The sequence below is a fragment of the Neodiprion pinetum genome, chromosome 7 (assembly GCF_021155775.2).
Source record: "Neodiprion pinetum isolate iyNeoPine1 chromosome 7, iyNeoPine1.2, whole genome shotgun sequence".
NCBI lineage: Eukaryota > Metazoa > Arthropoda > Insecta > Hymenoptera > Diprionidae > Neodiprion > Neodiprion pinetum.
Window position 1 is genome coordinate 3177930 of NC_060238.1, and position 19977 is coordinate 3197906.

General features: G+C 38.3%; 4 protein-coding genes across 6 annotated transcripts in view; 2 read left to right on the forward strand and 2 right to left on the reverse strand.

Moving 5' to 3' along the window:
• The first annotated feature begins 423 nt into the window (after positions 1–423).
• LOC124223272 (putative inorganic phosphate cotransporter) lies at positions 424–5029 on the forward strand. Of its 2 annotated transcripts, none has more exons than XM_046635075.2 (3): positions 424–593; positions 702–922; positions 1179–5029. In XM_046635075.2, the coding sequence occupies exons 1-3, from the start codon at positions 569–571 to the stop codon at positions 2418–2420; spliced, it is 1488 nt and encodes a 495-aa protein (XP_046491031.1). In that variant the 5' UTR covers positions 424–568; the 3' UTR covers positions 2421–5029. The 2 variants fall into 2 exon arrangements, with proteins under 2 accessions (XP_046491031.1, XP_046491033.1); XM_046635077.2 differs by having other exon boundaries at positions 753–922.
• A 1892-nt stretch (positions 5030–6921) lies between these two features.
• LOC124223138 (putative inorganic phosphate cotransporter) lies at positions 6922–10899 on the forward strand. Its single transcript, XM_046634868.2, has 3 exons — positions 6922–7139; positions 7732–7952; positions 8600–10899. Exons 1-3 carry the CDS (start codon positions 7115–7117, stop codon positions 9848–9850), a joined length of 1497 nt encoding a protein of 498 aa, XP_046490824.1. The 5' UTR covers positions 6922–7114; the 3' UTR covers positions 9851–10899.
• LOC124223137 (DNA topoisomerase I, mitochondrial-like) lies at positions 10283–13923 on the reverse strand. Its single transcript, XM_046634866.2, has 7 exons — positions 13813–13923; positions 12940–13184; positions 12166–12664; positions 11660–12086; positions 11157–11556; positions 10996–11085; positions 10283–10898 (listed from the first exon to the last, which is right to left on the reverse strand). Exons 1-7 carry the CDS (start codon positions 13828–13830, stop codon positions 10727–10729), a joined length of 1851 nt encoding a protein of 616 aa, XP_046490822.1. The 5' UTR covers positions 13831–13923; the 3' UTR covers positions 10283–10726.
• A 4026-nt stretch (positions 13924–17949) lies between these two features.
• LOC124223129 (endonuclease III-like protein 1) overlaps positions 17950–19977 on the reverse strand; it is a 38751-nt gene continuing 36723 nt past the window's right edge. For both annotated transcript variants that reach the window (XM_069137846.1, XM_046634858.2), the window contains exon 5: positions 17950–18985. The gene's annotated coding sequence lies outside the window, so the exon portion shown is untranslated. The remainder of the gene's footprint in view (positions 18986–19977) is intronic.

The following is a 19977-nucleotide window of genomic DNA, read 5'->3' on the forward strand; positions in this document are numbered from 1 at the left end:
GTTCGAAGCTTCATATGCCTTGTGTCCTAGAAGATTACTCACAATTGATACAATAAGAATAATCGCTAGGCTATTGGATCGATTAGTATAACAATTTTAGATCATAATTAATAATAGATAATAAGAGAAACAATATCGAAGCATTTTGACGAACAAACCCTTGAGATTAATCTCTGAAGTAGGTACTCGGTGCCGAAGAACTTTGTCTTCGTAGTACGCTAAATCAATTTTTCCTGTTATACTACAAGATGAAGACTTAGGTTATGCAACGCTTATCGCGATTGAACCGAAGGTCTTTTGCCTGTATATGATTTGAGAATCACGTCATGAGTCCAATCCGCACGCCGTTATCTTGATCGCAAATTTATAAGTCTGGTTATTAACCACAAGATAGGAACACTACAGGTCTGCACCTCATTGACGACGGAGTCAATCAAACGAGGATAATATTCAGAATCAGTTTATCACGGAAGAGTGTGACAATCGTGTGTTCACATTGATTTTGTGGTGAAGTCTTCTCAAGGCTAAGGTTCAGTGGTCTTGTCTACTCAATTTTAACGTCTCAAAGATGCTTACATCGTGGAAACTTTGTTGTAAGTAATTATGGCAACCGGTAGAAACCCAAACTCTCGAAGAAGTTGTCACAATCTCACGAACTGTTTGACATACTCGTGTCGATGGAAATAATAATCGTCCTACAGGTGCGAGGATACCGCAGCGATGGGTATTCACAGTGATGGGATGTTTGGCAGGTGTGAACGTTTGCACCATGCGAATATCTCTGTCACTAACGATCACGCAGATGGTCGTATCTGCGAAAACTTCAAACAGTACGAGTTCGGACGAAATTTGTCCAGCATCCGATTCGACAACCTCGGGTACCGGTAGCGGTGGCAGTTACGAATGGGATACTTATACACAAGTAAGAAAACACGGATTTAAGTTTCGTTATTGGCAAGGTATCATGTCACGTTAATTCAGGTGACCGCTGATATTGAATTCTAGAGTCTTCGGTGTTGTTGAATAGACAGTGCTTTATCAAAAAATGTTCAATCAAATCTGCAACAAAGTGAAGATAAGGCAAAGTTTCGCTTTCGGTCAGGTGTCCGTGTGACCGTCTTTCACTGCTTCCCGAAAATTGAACACACGACAAAACAAATCCACTAATCAAATTGCAGGGAGTGATTCTATCGAGCTTCTACTGGGGTTACGTGTTCACTCAAATTCCGGGTGGAATGCTGGCTGACAAAATTGGCGGAAAGTACGTCCTGGGTCTGGGTATCTTGACGAGTGCCATATTCACTCTTCTGACACCGGTGGTGGTCGAAGCGTTCGACTCGACGGGTCTGATAGTGCTCCGTTTCCTAATGGGCTTAGGGGAGGGAACGACTATACCAGCAATGGCAGAGCTCGTACCCCGATGGTCCGCGCCGGGCGAAGAGTCGATCATCGGAACGGTAGTGACATCAGGAATCTTGCTTGGAAACATGCTGGGCACGGCGCTCTCCGGAGTTCTGATCCAAAATTCATCCATGGGTTGGCCGCTGGTATTTTACGTCTTTGGTGCAGCCGGTGTGCTCTGGTTCTTTGCGTGGGTCTTGCTCTGCTACAACAATCCGGACGTTCACCCCTTCATAACCGAGTCGGAGAAGAACTTCTTGCGGAAAGCGACAAACTGCAAAAAAGAGCTGGTACCGACACCCTGGCGACACATTCTGACCTCAGTTCCAGTCTGGGCTATGGTGGGTGCGGGTATCGGGCACGGGTTCAGTCATTTCACCATGATGACTGACCTTCCTCTTTACATGAGCAACGTCCTCAACTTCTCGATTCAGTCAAACGGCTTTCTGTCGGCTCTTCCATACCTCGTCATGTGGATCGCGAGCATTGCGTCGTCATGGGTTGCCGACTGGTTCATAAAGACACGGAAAATGAGTATCACGAACGTCAGGAAGTTTTGGACCACCGTCGCCTCGGTCCTGCCGGCCATTTTCATCATCACGGCTTCCTACGTTGGCTGTAACCGCGTCGTTGTCATCGTTCTCTTTGTGCTCGGCACGGGTTTCATGGGCCCATATAACACCGGGGTGCTTATTAACTCAATGGATTTGAGTCCCAACCACTCTGGAACCGTCATGGCAATTATGTTGACGACCGCTAGTCTGACAGGGATAGCCGCTCCGTATCTCGTCGGCGTTCTAACGCCGAATCAGACGCTTTCCGAGTGGAGAGTCGTATTCTGGATCTGCTTTGGCTTCTTTTTACAGTCGAATATCGTCTTCGTTATCTGGGGCGACGGAGAGATTCAGTACTGGAATGACCCTGATTTTCGACTCGGACTTGACAAACAACCGGTGACGGAACAAAAAGTTGAAAACGATACAAAGTCAGACGTGACGGTTGAACTGCGGTCAAGTTAAATGGAGATTCTCGCGCCAAAATGCCTTTTATTCAGTATCGGATAGCCTCGAATTGAAAAATACTTAATCCTCGATCATCTCACAATTTTTTTTCACCCCTCCATCCTCCATCTTCGATGAAAACGTTTTACTATTGGACTAATCGAGATTCATGGTCTGATTCACTATCCTCTGGACACAAGCATGTGTACATCGGTAATCCTCGAAAATGTCAATTGCAAATCAAGAGCTACCAACATTGCATATGAGCACAATTAAATTCAAATCCAAATTCGCACTTGGCAATTGGGCTTTTAACATACACAAAGTGCAAATTCCAGTATCAACAGTGAAAACAAATTCATTATCAATATTTGCGTACTTGAAACATGAGAAGTTACATTTCCTTGTTCTTATCACGGTTTTAAAATAATCTCTATATTATATCTCATTCACAGCAAAGATCAACACGCAATGATTTTGTTTCAAATATTTGTTTAAACTGCAAGTATTAAAACATTGCACAATGATCGATTTTTCTTCTCTGTTTCCTATTTTTCTGCAAAAATTATAACGCTGTGAAACTGTCAAATACTTTGAAACGTTTCACAATGTTCAATTGAATATAAAATTCAGGTGTAAGAAAAACAGAAATGCTGAATCGTTATTTACACATCAAGCGTTGTTTTCAGATGAATATGAATTCAAAAGAAGAAACAAAAAGCAGGAATTAAAATTCACAACGAAACAGATAGCCGGATTGATTTTATTGCAGTCACGAGATAGCGCAATCTTTATTGCCACCATTCGCATTGCATCGGATCCGGAGATAAGAAACGTCTTGAATACCCTTGATTGGGCGCATAGAATCGTAAGTCGATTATGACAGATCTGCGCGATTGATAATATCCGTGTAATCAACAAAAAAAAAAAAAGATAAACAGATGAGATGCAGAAGATATAGCCAGCAAAAAATCGACCGACTGATTTATTAACCGATTAATTTGGCTAATCGTGCGGGACAATGTTCTTAAAAAATTTATTAATTTTAAATTTGACTTATCTAAAGCAATATTTTCACCTAGAATATTAGCCCTGCGTGCGAAAATTTATATCCAACTTTCAAAAATGATCCATACTAATTACGTCCGTGATCGCTAATCCATCGAAGATTTTACACCATTATTTATAACAATATGAACTTGTTAATAATTTTTAATGAGATAATTTTTATATTAAAATTCATTCATTTCAATTTAGAATGAAAAAATATAAAAGTTTCTAGCTCAATTACAACCGGAGTTACGAATTTTTTAAAATCGGTCTCCAAGACGAAATCCGCCAGATTCTCAAATTTTCGACCCTCTCTATTTTCCAAAATATGTGAAGAAAAAAGAATCCTAGAAGACGTATCTCTTTTTTTCGATGTAGAATCCGCAAAAAAAATCTGCTGAATCAAAAATGTGTCGGTCAGAAAGGTGTTCGGTTTGTAAAAGAAAGTCCCACATGGAGTAGTGGTTGATCAGCATTGATTAAACTGTGTTCCGTTTACTGGGTTACTTTTTTTGCTAACTTTTACTCATTCAATAGTCATTCGCGTACCTCCAGTCAATTGGATTACGTTAATTCCTTGTCACGGTAAAACTTATCAGCAATAAACGTTTCATCACACACCGTCTGTGTGAAGTTTCTACAGACTTTTACAAGACGCACTTAATTTGAAATACAAATGTACTTCCGAATAGTATCACGCTATTACTTTGTACACCACCAACATTCGGGATATACTCGATGTCAGTTTTTAATCATTCGAAACATACGCAGGGAAATCGTGATACTAAATTGAGCTCATAGTCAGTATCGCGTCAGGACGTGCAATTTCAGAAATAAGATACAAACTGAGCAATTTGACGAAATTTACATTTTGGAAAAAAAAAAGAAAAAAATCGAGCAATTTCACGATGTGCAGTGAAAAATCAGTCTCAGAACTACCAATCCCCGAATCGAGAGCAACCAGCAGGAATAACAACAACAGGCAACGAAGCATCGCGCCCAGCGGAACAGATGCAACGAGCTGTCTCATCTCGATCAAAATAAGATACCTAATTGCTGGACAGCATCACGACGAGACAGGGAAATCGCAACGCAACAGGTTCCTACAGAGAAATCTACGAGAGGCAGATATTCGTACCATAAACACGACTCGACTCACCTCTGTGGTGTCTGCAGCAGATGAAATTGATTGGAGCAGCTCGATTCGCCAGGCATGGATCGCATCCGATCGTCACTCGCACGTATTCGCCACTTGACATTGCGCACGCTGTTGAAAATTATTACGAATTTACTACTCATTTACCGTACAAAAAGATCGTCAATTTACGAAAGTTAGGTTGCAAATTTACAAATTCGGTAAATCACTATGCGTTTGTCTTAAATTTACTATGAAAATTTTTGATTTTACTAAAATTTATAAAAAACAGAAAAACACAAAAAAGTTATTGGAATTTACCAAATTTTATTGTATTTTCAAATTGAATAAACAGCAAATGTATGGAGAATTCACTGTTCCGTATCCGAATAAAACTTCCCATTCGGTGTATGGGAAGAAGTCCATAGAGAACTTTTCAACAGCGTAGATACACGTTCGGTTATCAAAAAACACGGAAAGAAAAAACACACACACACGCACACACACGCACGCACACACGGACGCCGAATATCACGCGGTAAGCGTCGCGACGCCGTCAGACTGCGTGGCGCCGCGCGCGATCGCCGTACGCAAATGACGCTTCGTTGAGTTCCGACCGACGCTGACCGATTCGCAACGTAAACACGGAACCGCGTCGGTTGGGCTTCCGTTACTCGCTGCGTCAGGTGTTGACCTTGGTTGAAGGATTCAAAATAACGTGTAAGGGTCTGGATTTTAAACTTCTTAATTGCTGATTGCACACTTCCAAAGTAGAACATCAAAGATGCGTAGCTACGTAAATTTTTATTTCTTGCAGAATAACAACGAGCATCGGAACAAGGAAGCAATCATGGATGACGAAGAAATCTGGATTACCTGAAATCCACTAATGGTTTAATTCGTAGTGATTAGCCGATTGCACTTCAATGCGTTGACCAGGATTTAAATTGCGAGTCTCAAAATAATTTTGTTTGAAAACTTTATTAATCTTTGTCAAGCGACGTGTGTATGTACAATAATCAACTGTTGTTTTACTCATAATTCACGATGTATGTATTATATGGAGATTTGTTGACCGTTGAAAAAAAAATGGAACGATCGATTGGAAGAATTGTTACGCGGTTAAAAATTACGTAAATTGAAAACGTCGACCTTGGAGAAAATCAAATCATAACGTAAACAAGCGTTGCACGAGTAATTAATCAATGAAATCAAACAGTTTTGCAAGCTATTTTATTATCTCAATCTGAAAAAGCCTTACAGTAAAACACTCTCGTAATAATCTCAAGAATTGTACCGTAGAGTCTTGATCCTAACAATCCACGCATAATGAACGAGTCGATGATTCGGCGACAATTGTACAATAAAATTCCAACAACTTATCAGCAGTATTTTTGATTTTCAGATTACGAGCACCAACAGCCTGTCTTTATCTGATCAACACAGACGATGAATTTAACACCACAGAAAACGTAACTCTACATTCCGTTCTACTTTCAAAATTACGTTATTGTCGGATAATTGTATTAAAAGAATGTTACAAGAACAAATTAAATCGATTTTTTGTTTAACTGGTACGTTTCACTTCATTCCAAGTTACTGGAAATGCAAATCAGCTTTCAGGTATGAACAAGAATTTCTTAATTAATGAAAACGATACCAACTAATTTTTCTTTCGAATCTACTTCTACAATTTTTACTTTCATACTCTGAAGCTAATTTCTTTTTCAAACGTAAGACAAAAATCACCGAAATCTTTATTTTACTCTTCATTATTTTGGGCATTAGTTTTTTAATAACAAGCTTCGCAATATTTCTCTAGTTTTTCGTTGTAATCGATCTTTCGAACTTGTGAAAAAATATGCAAACATTCATTATCTGACTCTGCAGTGCTTGCCATCTCCTTAATAAACTCTCGCGCAATTATACTCGCTAATCAACTACCGACTTATTTACGCGGATGTACGTATAATAAATAATTACCGTACACACGAACGCGTCCCGGGAATAAATTTGTATACCACCAAATTTTATTCGCCACAGGGTAAACATGCCAAGTGCGTGGCTGTTATACTAATCCTTCGGTCGTTTATTTACGTTTGATCTTGTATTCGTTTCAATCCGTATAATTGATAACGCTTTCATCGAGTGTGCGAAATTTTTCTCACACAATTACGTGTTACAACGTACGAAAGTCAATGCAATGAAATTAAAAGAATGAAAACAATTCAACCTTCAAATTGCGACAAGTACTTGCGACACCGCATTGTCAAGTATCGACGTCGATATACGAGTCGTCCAATCACAATATCGTCGTCTGATAGCAGAATCACATCGAGGTGTTCGATACAGACCTTTGCTAAACGCGTCGAGTAGACGATCGTATCTGTCTAGTCGATAGTTTTAATTGTCATTTTGAAAGATCATTGGACGGATATCTTGTTGGGGAAAAAATTTTGTGTTCCGTTTCCGTTTTTACGATTTGTTGGACTCAATTTTCGTCGGATGCAATGCAGCATTGAGGATTATGTTCTCATCGTGGAAAATCTGCTGTAAGTCAATTCTATCTTCTGTATATAAATGTTTGATAATTTCATCACGATAAAAATTAATTACGTATATAGTAATAAAATATTGTCTATCAAATGATAATTTTCGCATCAATATTTTCATTCGTCAATGAAAAACTGCGTGTTTGTGAAAAATATTCATCCATTTATATCGCACTTATTCAGGTAATCTATTAACGTATCAATGGAAATCAAAACACAACCGTGTACTTTAAATTTTGCCTCAAGCAATCGACTGTTTACAATTATTCGCCTGTACGATAATTCCTACAACAGTTGATAATCAATTAGTTATTAGATCAAACTCAAGTGTCTCAAAGACAAACAATCGTATAAATTAATTATCGATCTTTTATACTTCCGTGAATCGGTAGAACTGGAGGCTGGATCTGTATTTTATTAAAAGTAAATTTTTTTGTTTACGGTATCGTGATTTTACCGTAAGTAACCTGATCATTTAGCTTGTATGAAAAACAAATCGGTCACCTTTCTTCTCGTTCCATTTTTGACACCGTTGTATATTCGATGATGTCGGTGTTGAACTGGTGACAAGATTTTTCCGGATTCTTTCCAGGTTCTCGAATATCTCAGAGATGGATACTTGCAGTAATGGGATGTCTCGCTATTTCCAACGCCTTCTCGATGCGAATCTGCCTGAACGTAGCCATCACGGAGATGGTGCGAACGTCCGACGCGTCCAATAGCACAAGTTCCGACGAGACTTGTCCAGCATCCGAGTCAACATCCTCGAGTTCGAGCGGCAAAGGCGCTTACGATTGGGATGAATATACGCAGGTGAGTACAATCCCATTTTGTCATTGCTGGAAAAGAGATCGTCGTTAGCGAAGAAGGGAAAGTATAATCGGAAGCAGTTTCAGTCTTCCAAAACTTCGTGAATACCAGAAACACTGAAAAACCGTAACTACTTTTTAACGAAGCTTGTACATCGGGGTCGTTCATTTAATTTAACTTTTTTGCTGAAAAAAAATTATCGTAAAAGCTGAAGGAGATAGGAAAACGTTTCGAGGTCGTTACCAATTATTGTAATATTTTTTATTTATTTTTATGTCTATACCTTACGGGCCTTTCTATAATATATTGTTTTATGTATTTCGTATCGTGTTCCAATGAATTATTGTTCATAAAAATAAATACTGAAAACGAAACAAGGATATCAAGGTGATGCGACACTCCTATTTCGGATAAAAGACGAGGATAACCAACTGCGGAATTGTTAGGCGCTTTTTGCCGTTGATTGGTGAACGATTACTTAGAACTAATTTACAAAAAAAAAAAAAAAACTAATGTACAACAAATTTTTCCCATAGAACCGTGAAAAAAAAAAGATAAAAAACGAACCAACCTTGCCAACTATCAGGACTCGAAGGCGTGAGGTCAACCAGAATTGGACAAATCTGTTGAACCCTTGAATCACTTTTCAGGGAATCATCCTGTCGAGTTTCTTCTGGGGTTACATCATCACCCAAATACCGGGAGGAATACTTGCGGACAAATTTGGAGGGAAGTACACTCTCGGTATCGGCATTCTGGCCACGGCTATATTCACAATGCTCACACCATCGGTGGTCGAAGCGTTCGACGCGACGGGTCTGATAGTTCTCCGAATTCTGATGGGTTTTGGTGAGGGAACAACTTACCCTGCGGTGAACGTGCTGATAGCCCAATGGGCACCGCCACAAGAGAGGTCGAAAATCGGGACGGTAGTGATGGCAGGTATGCAGGTTGGCTCGGTGGTGGGAACAGCCTTGTCGGGAGTCCTGATCCACAATTCCTCGATGGGCTGGCCAGTGGTCTTCTACGTTTTCGGAGCCTTCGGCGTGGTCTGGTTCCTGGCCTGGATTCTACTCTGCTCCAGCTACCCTGACTCACACCCGTTCATATCCGACCAGGAGAAGAAGTACCTGCACGACGCGATGGTCGAGCACACGCACAAAGAAACGGGACCGACGCCATGGAGGCAGATCCTGACCTCGGCACCGATGTGGGCCTTGCTGATTGCTAAGGTTGGCGAGAATTTTGGCTTCCAAACGATGGTAACCGACCTTCCGAAGTACATGAGCAGCGTCCTCAAGTTCTCGATACAGGCGAACGGCTTCCTCTCGGCTCTTCCTCTCCTCGCGATGTGGGTCAGCGGCATCGCCTCGTCCTGGTTCGCTGACTGGTTGATAGCGAAGGACAGGATCTCTAGGACGAACCTGCGCAAGGTCTGCGCGACCATCGCCTCAGCAGGACCTGCGGTTTTCCTCATCGCCGCGTCCTACGCCGGATGCGATCGCATCCTTGTTGTAACCCTTTTCACCGTCGGTATGGGCCTGATGGGCCTTATGTACCCTAGCACCATGGTTAACGCCCTCGATCTCAGTCCCAACTACTCGGGAACGCTGATGGCCATGACGACGACGGTCGTCGCCGTTGCTGGAGTCCTCGCACCCTACGCGGTCGGCGTTCTCACGCCGAATCAGACTCTTCAGGAATGGAGGATCGTCTTCTGGATCACCTTCGCAGTTTACTTGGTCACGGTTCTGGCCTACGCCATCTGGGCAGACGGCGAAGTTCAATACTGGAATGACGCCAACTTCCGGATTCAAAGGCTACAGGAAAACGACGATGAAAACCAAGTACGTGGAGGTCCGTCGACATCCAAGCACCCGGATCAACTACCATCCGTTTGATTGTAGTTTGCAATCGTATCATCTATTTATTCATCTTTCTTAAACCGTTAAGTTCATACCGTGTTGCGTAGTCGGTGCGAAAATCAACCCAAGCTCTTTTTTCTCATAGTTCTATATTATTATTCAGTCTTTCCTCATACTTTTATTGGTAACAATGACTTATCGTTCGTTGTAAATTAGACATACATAAACTATTTTCTTACAAAATGTAAAAAAATATGAGGAATTGGTAAACTCAGTTTCTCCAATTCGCGCCTTTCACAGTCACAAATACTTCACCGCGTGCTTAAATTATTTAAACGCTCAGTAGGTTACAGTATTTATATGCAAATGTATAACATTCATTATATAAATATTGTAACGTTCTTGGACGTTACGGAAATAGATATGGATTCGTGAGTTTGATTATCAAGCCAAAATCAAAGGCGTAAATAAATGTCGTGAAAAAGCTTTAATTGCAGGGTACGTGTTTCTGGTTTTAAGTCTGAAACAAGACTGTTTTTACAATAATGTTGGTTGACGCAGCAACCTTATTCTTTTGAAAGACATAAGAGGTCTATAAACGTCTTTTATCTATGATGACTACTAGATCATTAAAAAGGGGCAAAACAGGTGACTTCACCCTTTGTAACAATATATATAACATATATACAGTGGTCAATCTCATGTCTTTTTATCCTTTCCACCACTAAATAATTAATCACCATGCATTCTGAGACCAATCTGAAAATGCACTTTACCCGCTAAATTATCATAGCGATTTCAGTTACGTTGACTAACAATTTACTCACACTGCACATCTTGTAATTCTACCTAAAATGTCAGGTTTGAAAATGACAAAATTGTTAAGAACTGGACACCAGCGACTTGATTACTTTAATTCATCGGCAAGTATTTACAATCGAATACTTTTATATAATAATAATAAAAAGTCTGGAATGATGTATTTTCTTTCACCAACTTTTCGACCTCGCCAATTTCCCATTCATAGGATTTGCGTTTTTCCTCAGTGTAGATATCTTCTATTGGGATCCCGTTCTTCTTGCACCTGGAAAAAGTTTTCGAATATTACTAACACTTATCAGACGAAACATGAAGCTTGTGTATCATGAACAAGCGTTGAGGTACAATTCGGAGTAACCAACCACAAAATCACGACTCGGTGATCTATGTAGTACTGCTTGGTGCTCTGTAAATTCCACTCCATTCCCTCCGGTAGTTCACCAGTCTTCTCCCTGAAAATCAACCATTAGCTTGCTCTTTCGTTTTTTTTCAGAGGGTAAAGTTCCTATAATAAAATACTGACGTTGGCGAAGTCTCGGAATCTTCGTTTATTTCTATCGCGGCCATCCTTCCCGATAACTCGTTCGAATTTTGATTCCCGGAGCTTGAAGCGGCTCGTTGATGATTCAAATATGCAGCTACTATTTCCAACGCTTTTTTATACACCGTGATTGTGGATATTCCTTTGGCGACATCCCGTGTCGCCTTCTCGAGCTCATTCTGCATTCTCAGCGATCCGTTGTACGTTCTGAACACCTTTATAGTAAGATTTGGCATTATTGTGTTCAAACGGTTGTTAACGTCAGTCGCATCTATGCGAGGAAAGAGGTACTCGGAGTCTTTGTCTTTTTGCAATTCTTGCAAAATCTCGTAGACCTTTGGTTCCACCGTATCTGTTTTCTGGTACGTCTTGCCGCACTTACCTACGAATGAAAAAAAAATTAACCGTGACGTATGAAGGACTTGACGGTGGCTAAGCCAAACATGTAATAATAAGTATATGCCATTACCAGAAGCTTGTCTTACCGATAAAGTTAAAGGTAACGGAAAACTTCTTTTTCAAAGTGATGTGGCTTTTTTTTAACGTGCAAACACCCGTTGAACCTTTCGGACTTTTGGCATTCTGAGTGCCACTCCGGATGGAAAATTTGTCAACAATGTACAGAACGACACCCATCGAGTTTTCATCCTTGTCGTCGCTTTCTAAACATTTCCAATACGTTTCCCGAAACTTTTGGATATTATTTGACAGTTCTGATGCTAACCCAAATATTTTGGGACGCGAGAAAATATAGTTCAGGTTCATGTAATTCCACTTGTTCGTTACATTACATCTCCACTTCGCCAGGTATTTCAGGTTCTGTTTGTGAATCACCTTCAACCATTTGTCTCTCTGATTCTTCGCCAGAGCGCATGTGGAAGAACAGTTTACGATGACGTCTTTGGGCACCACCTGAAACGTGAGATGAATAAATGGAGCACGTTGTACCAAATTATTACATTTCACAAAGATACAATTCTGCAACTCTCACCCGCTTTATTATCCTTCCAATGTTTTCATCTTTCTCCGATTTTTTAGGGAAGTGACACCGAGGTTCCTTGATTTGCCAGTTCTCAACTTCCACTTCCCTTCCGTCGAGCATACAGTACTCAAAGTCCTTCACTTCTTGAGGTGTTAACTTTTTCTCCGCTCCCTTTTTTGCCAAGTGATTTTTCATCTCGTGAAAATTACACTCGGACCAATCAGTTATCTTCAACTTCTCCTCATCCGTCATCGTCTTTTGCCAGTCCTCGAAGAAATTTTTGTTGAAAGTTGTCCTCGTTTCCGCACTTTCACGCTCCAACTTATCCAAGATTTTCGCATACAATGTAGCCATCTCTTCGGTCTTCGGATCCAATTTCAGCTGATCATTGCCGTAATATAAATGAACATTATCGGGTAACGGCTTGTATTCTGGCGGGAAATATGGGCCGTTATGATCTAAATCTTTCCACACGAACTTGCCTTCCCCTGCTATCTCTTGTCCAGGCCTGCGACGTTTCGAAAGAAATCATCATTTCAATATTGGTAGTATTGATAGTAAAAACTTACAGATTTTCTATCTAAAGGTACAATTTTCAACATCGCAACATTATCAACGAGTCTATAGTTATTTTCATAGGAAAGTAAGTGACGTATGGCGATGTGAAGGAAGCACAAGCAGACGTTTCAAAACGTCGAAACTGAAACTCTAGCATGATCGATAAGAATCGTTTCCTTTGGAAGCTTATCTGAACAATACAAAATTGAGCCATCTTCATCGTACGTGGCGCCTGGATTTTCTTTGCCACCGTCACCCTTCGAGCCGCCTGGATTTTCAGTGCTATTGTCATCCTCCGCGTCTTCTGGATTATCATAATCGCTATCTTCATCGGACGTGTCGTCTAAATTTTCATAATCGCCATCGTCATCCTCCGCGTTGTCTGGATTTCCTCTGCCATCGTCACCCTTCGAGCCGCCTGGATTTTCTCCGTCATCATTGCTTGGTATTTCCGCCTCTTTATCACTATCCTAAAAATGTGAAGTTTCGACTTTCGAATACAGTTTTATCCGGAAGTGTTTCCGCTCGACTGTTTTTACAAAAATTCTAATCTATAAGCTGATGATCGGTGATAAAAGAAATGTTTTAAAAGTTTACGAATGTTGTACGATTCTCTCAAATTATATGTTGTTTATAACACATTATTCTACAGAGATGTCTACACATCGTACATTCGCGACACTTGCGCTTACATGAAAGTGGCCGTACGATGCTACAACCAGATAGCCCTCCGATACTCCAGCTATGACTCGACTACGATGAATTATCGGCATGCACGTAAAACCCGATAATGACACTTGCAATACACGAAGAAAATCTCTGATATTTCAGGAACCATTCGAAAGATTTCGTCAAAATTTTTTCAACACGATCCCACTGACTAAAAATTTTCTTCAGAAATATGGAATCGTTTTTAAATTACGACAGAAAAAAGTCGCATCTTTATCAACGATCCAACGACACAGTAATTTTCTAAATCACGTCTGCTCTCAATACGCGAAGGAACAAATTCTTGGGAGATTTTTTTTTTTTTTTTACTTTTACCGATTTGTTTTGCACAGCAAAAAATAATGTACGTATATGTGGAAACAAGCCTACCTTATTCGTTGCGCTCATGGTTTCTGGCGCGGTTGAGTGTACCCACAATGTAGAAAGCGATAACCGCGGTGAAATGCAGCTGTGCGTTACCCAAGGGAAGTTCCTCGCGGACTGATTATTTCTATTTCAGTGCAACGTTATTTATACTCTGCAATATACTAAAATGGGAGTGGGGGTCGATCTCTGAGAGATAAGTTGTGTTGCATACCGCCCATACTACATTATGAGCTTCAAACATCAGTCCGATGCTTTGACAATCTTTCGAAGCGCGACAGATTTAGGGATTATCAGTGCGTCATATATATTAGGGCGGCCCTTGATATTGTTGAAAAAAAGATTTTTTTCTCCTACCCCTTAAATTGACTCGAAATAACTAAAAAAATGTTTTTTGAACGTGAAATCCGTTCCTCATTTTAATATTAACCCGTGCCCCAAAGGCCCCTTCAAGGAGTTAAAATCGATTTTTTTATAAATTTTTTGATTAATTTGGATGTAACATAAAGTGATGAAAAGTGTATAATAGACACTAGACTGGCTATTCAAAAAAAATTATTCCTCTCGAAATTGAAAAATTTTAAATTGACTTCGAAAAAAAATAAAGAAACAACATGAGTCAGGGATTATAGTTGACTGTAAAAAATTACAGAAATTGCAATCGACTGCTGGATACAGACAGCAAAAAGAATGGAGCTGCTACTGGACAGTTGAAAATTGACTGTGAAGGACAAAGTTGTAAAAGACAGAAACAGAAAAGATTGTTTGAAGACTTTTCTTCGTCGACTTGGTGGCGAATTGCAAAATTGTTTTTTTTTTTTCTTTCAATTTTTGTACACTAATTTCATGGCTATGTTAATCTTTTTTTGGACGCCATGTTGAATATTCCATTATGAAAAATTGAAAATGTTTGAGTAGAAAGTATTTCTCGTTAGGAAATACAAGATGATCAAGGTCTGAAAAGAAATAAAATCTTTATTTTAAAAGATGAAAAAAATAAAAATTATTCAATTGGTTTCTATGGAATTTCTTATGCGACCTTTTTTCCACAGGCAGAAATTTGGAACGGAGAAAAATTCCCATGATCTTGAGTGATGCTTAATATGCGTCGTACGAGAAATCATTATGTGGTACAGATGGATTTAAAAATTGCCACGATTCGTCGTCAAGTTTGATAATACGAACGACTTGGGCTCTTGCAAAAGAATTCAAAGATCAAGGAATTGCGTCTATAACTCGTTTTACAAATTTGAGTATTTTCATATCCGGTTTCATGATCGAATTCGAACAGTTTTCCAAATTAACTCTACTGCCTGATTACTAACGATTAGTTTGTTCGACAATTTAAATTTGAAATTCATAGACACAAATCACCGATTAATCGATCAACCATACAGCACTAGAATTTGCTGATTTTAGATTGTATAATTGACCCAACTTCCGTGTTTATAATTAAGCGTCCTCAAATTTAAGCTATTTTAAAAAAATTTTTCCTTATGAAGATAATGATTAATGCTTTCAAATTTTTTTACACTTATTTTATTACTTATCAACTAAACAAAAATGAAAATTTAGGCAAAAAATTTTTTTCTTTTAATTAGAAAAATGGCGCTGAAGTCCCGCTCTCCAAAAAAATGGACCTGACTGGTTGGTGGTGATTTATCTCTCCCTCTGAACTGATATAAAAAAAAGACGGATGTTTAATTAGTACAAGTATAGTTATCGCAGGAACTAGAATAAATAAAAAAAAAAAAAATTTGACAAAATGGCGCGTAGTTAAAAGTACGAGTCTGGAAACGACTCGTTTTTTTCAATGTTTTGTTCATTTACTTTGGAGCCGACCTTCAATGAGCTGTAAAACTTGAAATACTGTGAATATCATTACCAAATTTTCACAATATATTTTTAAGATACTACACTTTCAAAATATATATAAAAAAAAATCGATTTTTCGAAAATTCTAGACCACCGGGTCCCCTTAACTTGAAATCCATCGTTGATAACGAAATTATGCCCAATACACAATAATAAATATACTGTGACAAAATATCATCTATAAGAGTCAATAATAATAAATATTCTCTGTCGATAGACATCAAAATCGTTCGATGAACTGTAAATATTAATACAAATAAATATCATCGCTGCATCATACTTCGTAACAATTAAATTGCTTCTATTTCTAACTGCGCCTTTACTGACTAATTATTCACTGTTACAATTATAAACCATTCCAGCTTATGACCGGTTATAATAATCTCGGCTTGATAATTGACATCCGGTTGATAGCTCTCGCTTGGAAAAATGCGACATGAAACATACAAGTACATATGCGCCTGTATTATTTTTTTTGCACAGCATAGGTTCGTGTGCTGTACAAGAAATATATTTTTGCATGAATGTTACAGTTAAATATATCGACATAAAAATATTTCATATAAAGAAAAGTTTTTATGAATTGGGAGGCCTGTTTCCCTCATTGGTAGGCAACCCAAAATACTGGAGCGTTTACTTCGAAACACCCTGTAAACGTAGCGTGTATTTCTCATTTGACAAATATAGGTATCAAGTGTCGCATAATTTGTTCAGAAAAAAAAAAAAAATATAATATCATCAGAGAGTTTAGCGAGTCCCAATTTATCGTCTCGTGCACATCGCTAAAGTTAACGAAGTGGAAGAAATCAATAGTGTAGAGGTAGAAATACGTATAACGAATGCTTTCGAACTTCGTCCGTTCGATGGCGATCCTTTGAAAGAAACTTTGAATAACAGAAAGAAAAAAAAACGACCAACAACAAGATGGTAAAAAAAGATATCACGATCCAATCTTGATAAATGAACGATCATGATTTTTCATCATGCTGCGAGAATGTAGACTTGACCTTGACCTTGACCTTGGCCATTATCCCGATGACTGTTGTATTATATCCTCGTTCGTAGCAAATCGCTTACAGTTTGACTTACCATAACATCATTTTGCTACATCGGTTCTAGAAAAATTGATACATTCAACAAAGTGGCAGGACTGTAATTGTATGTCGCAAGGCGTTTGGCTGACCACAATAGACTTCTTCTACTCGTATCGTAACCGAGGCTCCAAGTCTCTCGCTAATATCGCAAGCCTTCAAGATTAATTCAAAACATGGGAATTATAAGAAAAGCTGATAATTCAAAGTATAAACGCACGAGATAATAGCATCGTTGTCGTTATGATTTCAGTTGAACTGAAAACCGCAAGAATAGCGATGAAGTTATTGCCGGGAAACAAAGCGAGACTTACTTAGATCTCAAATCTAGAACTTTTCTTTAATATTTTTATATCACGTAATTAGATTATTACATTCTGCAGAAAATCTGAAAAATTTTTACATTTTTTTTTTTTTTATCTTGCTTTTTAGTTTCACTTTCTCTTCCGTTTAGCTACATTTGCATCAATATACTTTTGATAATACAAACGTGATTTGTTTTTTTTCATCCATGTTTCAGAGTTGCTTTTATCGATTGATTTACAAAACTCTATTACCGATTTTATTCTACATTGAAACAGGTCAAGGTTCAGGCTTTTTTTAGATGTTTTTTTTTTCTTTTGCGCTGTTCTTTGTATCAAACGCTTTAGTTCTGATTTTCTTCATAATCACGGTCTTCCCAGTGACATGAAATTTCTTCGTACGCCATTTGAAACGCGCGTGTGCTTGTGGGATTTCCACTCCCGCATTGTTAGCGCGATTCTGCCACATCCCGGATAAGTGATTAGATTACAAACTCGACGACCAGCATATCCCTCTTGCACAATTCACCCGCGTGCAATGGAATAAAATTTTTCTTGTTGTTGCTAAGATATTGAAGAAAGGAAAAATAACGGTGAAACAGAACACCGCGATGTTAATATCGAAAATAAGTTTCGAAAAAACAGTTAGATCATATCTAATCATAATTGACGAATGAACCGAAAGTCAAGTTCGAGGGTTTGTAAAAAGGTGTAAGAGTCGAATTAAAATTGAAGTTCTAAATTTTCAAAATTCAAAACGACCATTGCATTCGGAATATTTCATCATCCGAAGTTTCGACGATTTGGAACAACAGCGCTTAATGTAACGGTCAGATTGAACTTTAAAAACTTGGAGACTTTGACATTTCCATACGTGTATTATTATATTTCTTTACCTATATTGACGAATGAAAGACATCGTAAATTTAGTTCCAGGCGATTTGCAGATAATTACTCCATTCGTCATTGTGAGCAATCGTCTGTTAGCGTAACAATAAAAACAATTCTACTCTATTCGTAAACTAATTAAACTTTGACAGTTTCTAACTACGCCGAATTTGTTTCGTCATAGGCGTAGGCACGTGATGGTATCATTATTATTATTATTATTTATTGCCATATGAATAAATCACGTGGCATATTTATTTGAAGGTAATCGACATCGATTAATATTCACTAATAGACAAGCAGACGTGATATATGGTTAGATAAGAATCAAGGAGAATTATTTTGCGAGATTAGAAAATTTCGAATAATCACAAATCGTGTCTGTACTCATTTAAATAACTTTTTTTTTTTATAAATCTATTGCACTGTTCTTTAACCGTATAATAATCTCCAATGAATCGAACAAATGAGTGAATTGAACGGTTCATTTAACATAGCGAGCAGATCAATGAGTAAATATACTGAATTATTATTGAATAAGTGAATTTGATACGAGTTAAAAAAATAAATAATCGAGTAAAGAAGTTTAGAACAATGAACGATTGAATGAATGATCGAATTTCTCAGACGAGAGAAAAGTTTTCACGGATATAGGAGAAGGAGTTGCGGAATGAAAAAAAATTGGATGGATAAAAAAAGAATGTTGTAAAATTCAGGATTGTCGAAGGATTAAAATTGAGCTACGTACGTAATATATGGATATCAAGGCGAAGGCACGACTGTAATTATCTCCAAAGAAGAAGAAGAAGAAGAAGAAGAAGAAGAAGTAGAAGAAGATAACAAATAAAAACCGCGTGTCAGAGAAACGTAAAACGATATCGAGTGGGATGTAATAACAATAAGCAGGTGTTAAATTGCGTACATATTTGAACATTAGTTTTACGCTCTACGTTTAACCTCGAGATAAATTTGTCTCGCTAGACACGTCTTTTCATCATCTTGCTGATCACTTGCATCGAGAAACTGAAACATAAATGTGTTTGTAACAAGTTATTTCTTGCCGAAATATTTGTAATTTATAGTTATTTTGTCGCTATTACAACATAAATGTAATCGGGTTAGGGAAAAGTATTTGACGCAATGAAATTTTCGAAAAATATACCATCCTCGGTTACGTATAAATGAATACAAAGCAACGAAGGGAACGATAATGCTGAAAAATAAGTCGGTCAACTGGTGTTTAAGACGTGAGGAAACAAGACCATAATGATAGGCAAAGAATAGATTAGAGCCGTGTAATACTGCCCAATCGCTGACGATGAGATAAACCTGTGTGGAAAAACTCGGTAATCATTCTACAAAATTTAAATAATTATTAAATATTGTAATCGAAGTGATGATTTTGCATTATAATTAATAAAACAACCCTTGGTTCAAAGCTGCGTGGAAAAAAAAGTCTGAATTAAAAATATTCGGGATACGACTGGATTTTTGTGTTACATACACGGGTTTTCGACCCTCGGGAATAAAAATTTGAAATCATTTTTGATCTGCACATCCGACGTTTCGAGAAAACAGGAAAACTTGCCTCTTTTTTTTTTTTTACTGATTCCCTCAAAAACCGCCATCGATAGATGAAAAACGGGTAATATCTGGGGAATTTTGGTAAAATAGTATCTTTTTTCTTATGCAGATAAATTATTCCACCAAAATTCCCCAGACACCGTCGATAAGTAGAATTTCTTTTTTCTCAATTTGTTAATCCGACTCCGTTCCCGACGTACGAGGACATAATTCGATGTAGAATTTTCCGCTCTACACGATGGTCGAGTCATTTTTCATCTGTCGGTATCAGTTCTCGAGAAAAACGGAAAAAAACGTAAAATTTAACCCTTTTCTCGAGACCCCGGCTAGGCAGCTCAAAAATCATTTCATATTTGAGTTCCCCAGGGTACGAGGAAAGCCTTTCTCCACGCAACAATGCAGCCATTGTATCCCCAATATTTTTAATTCGG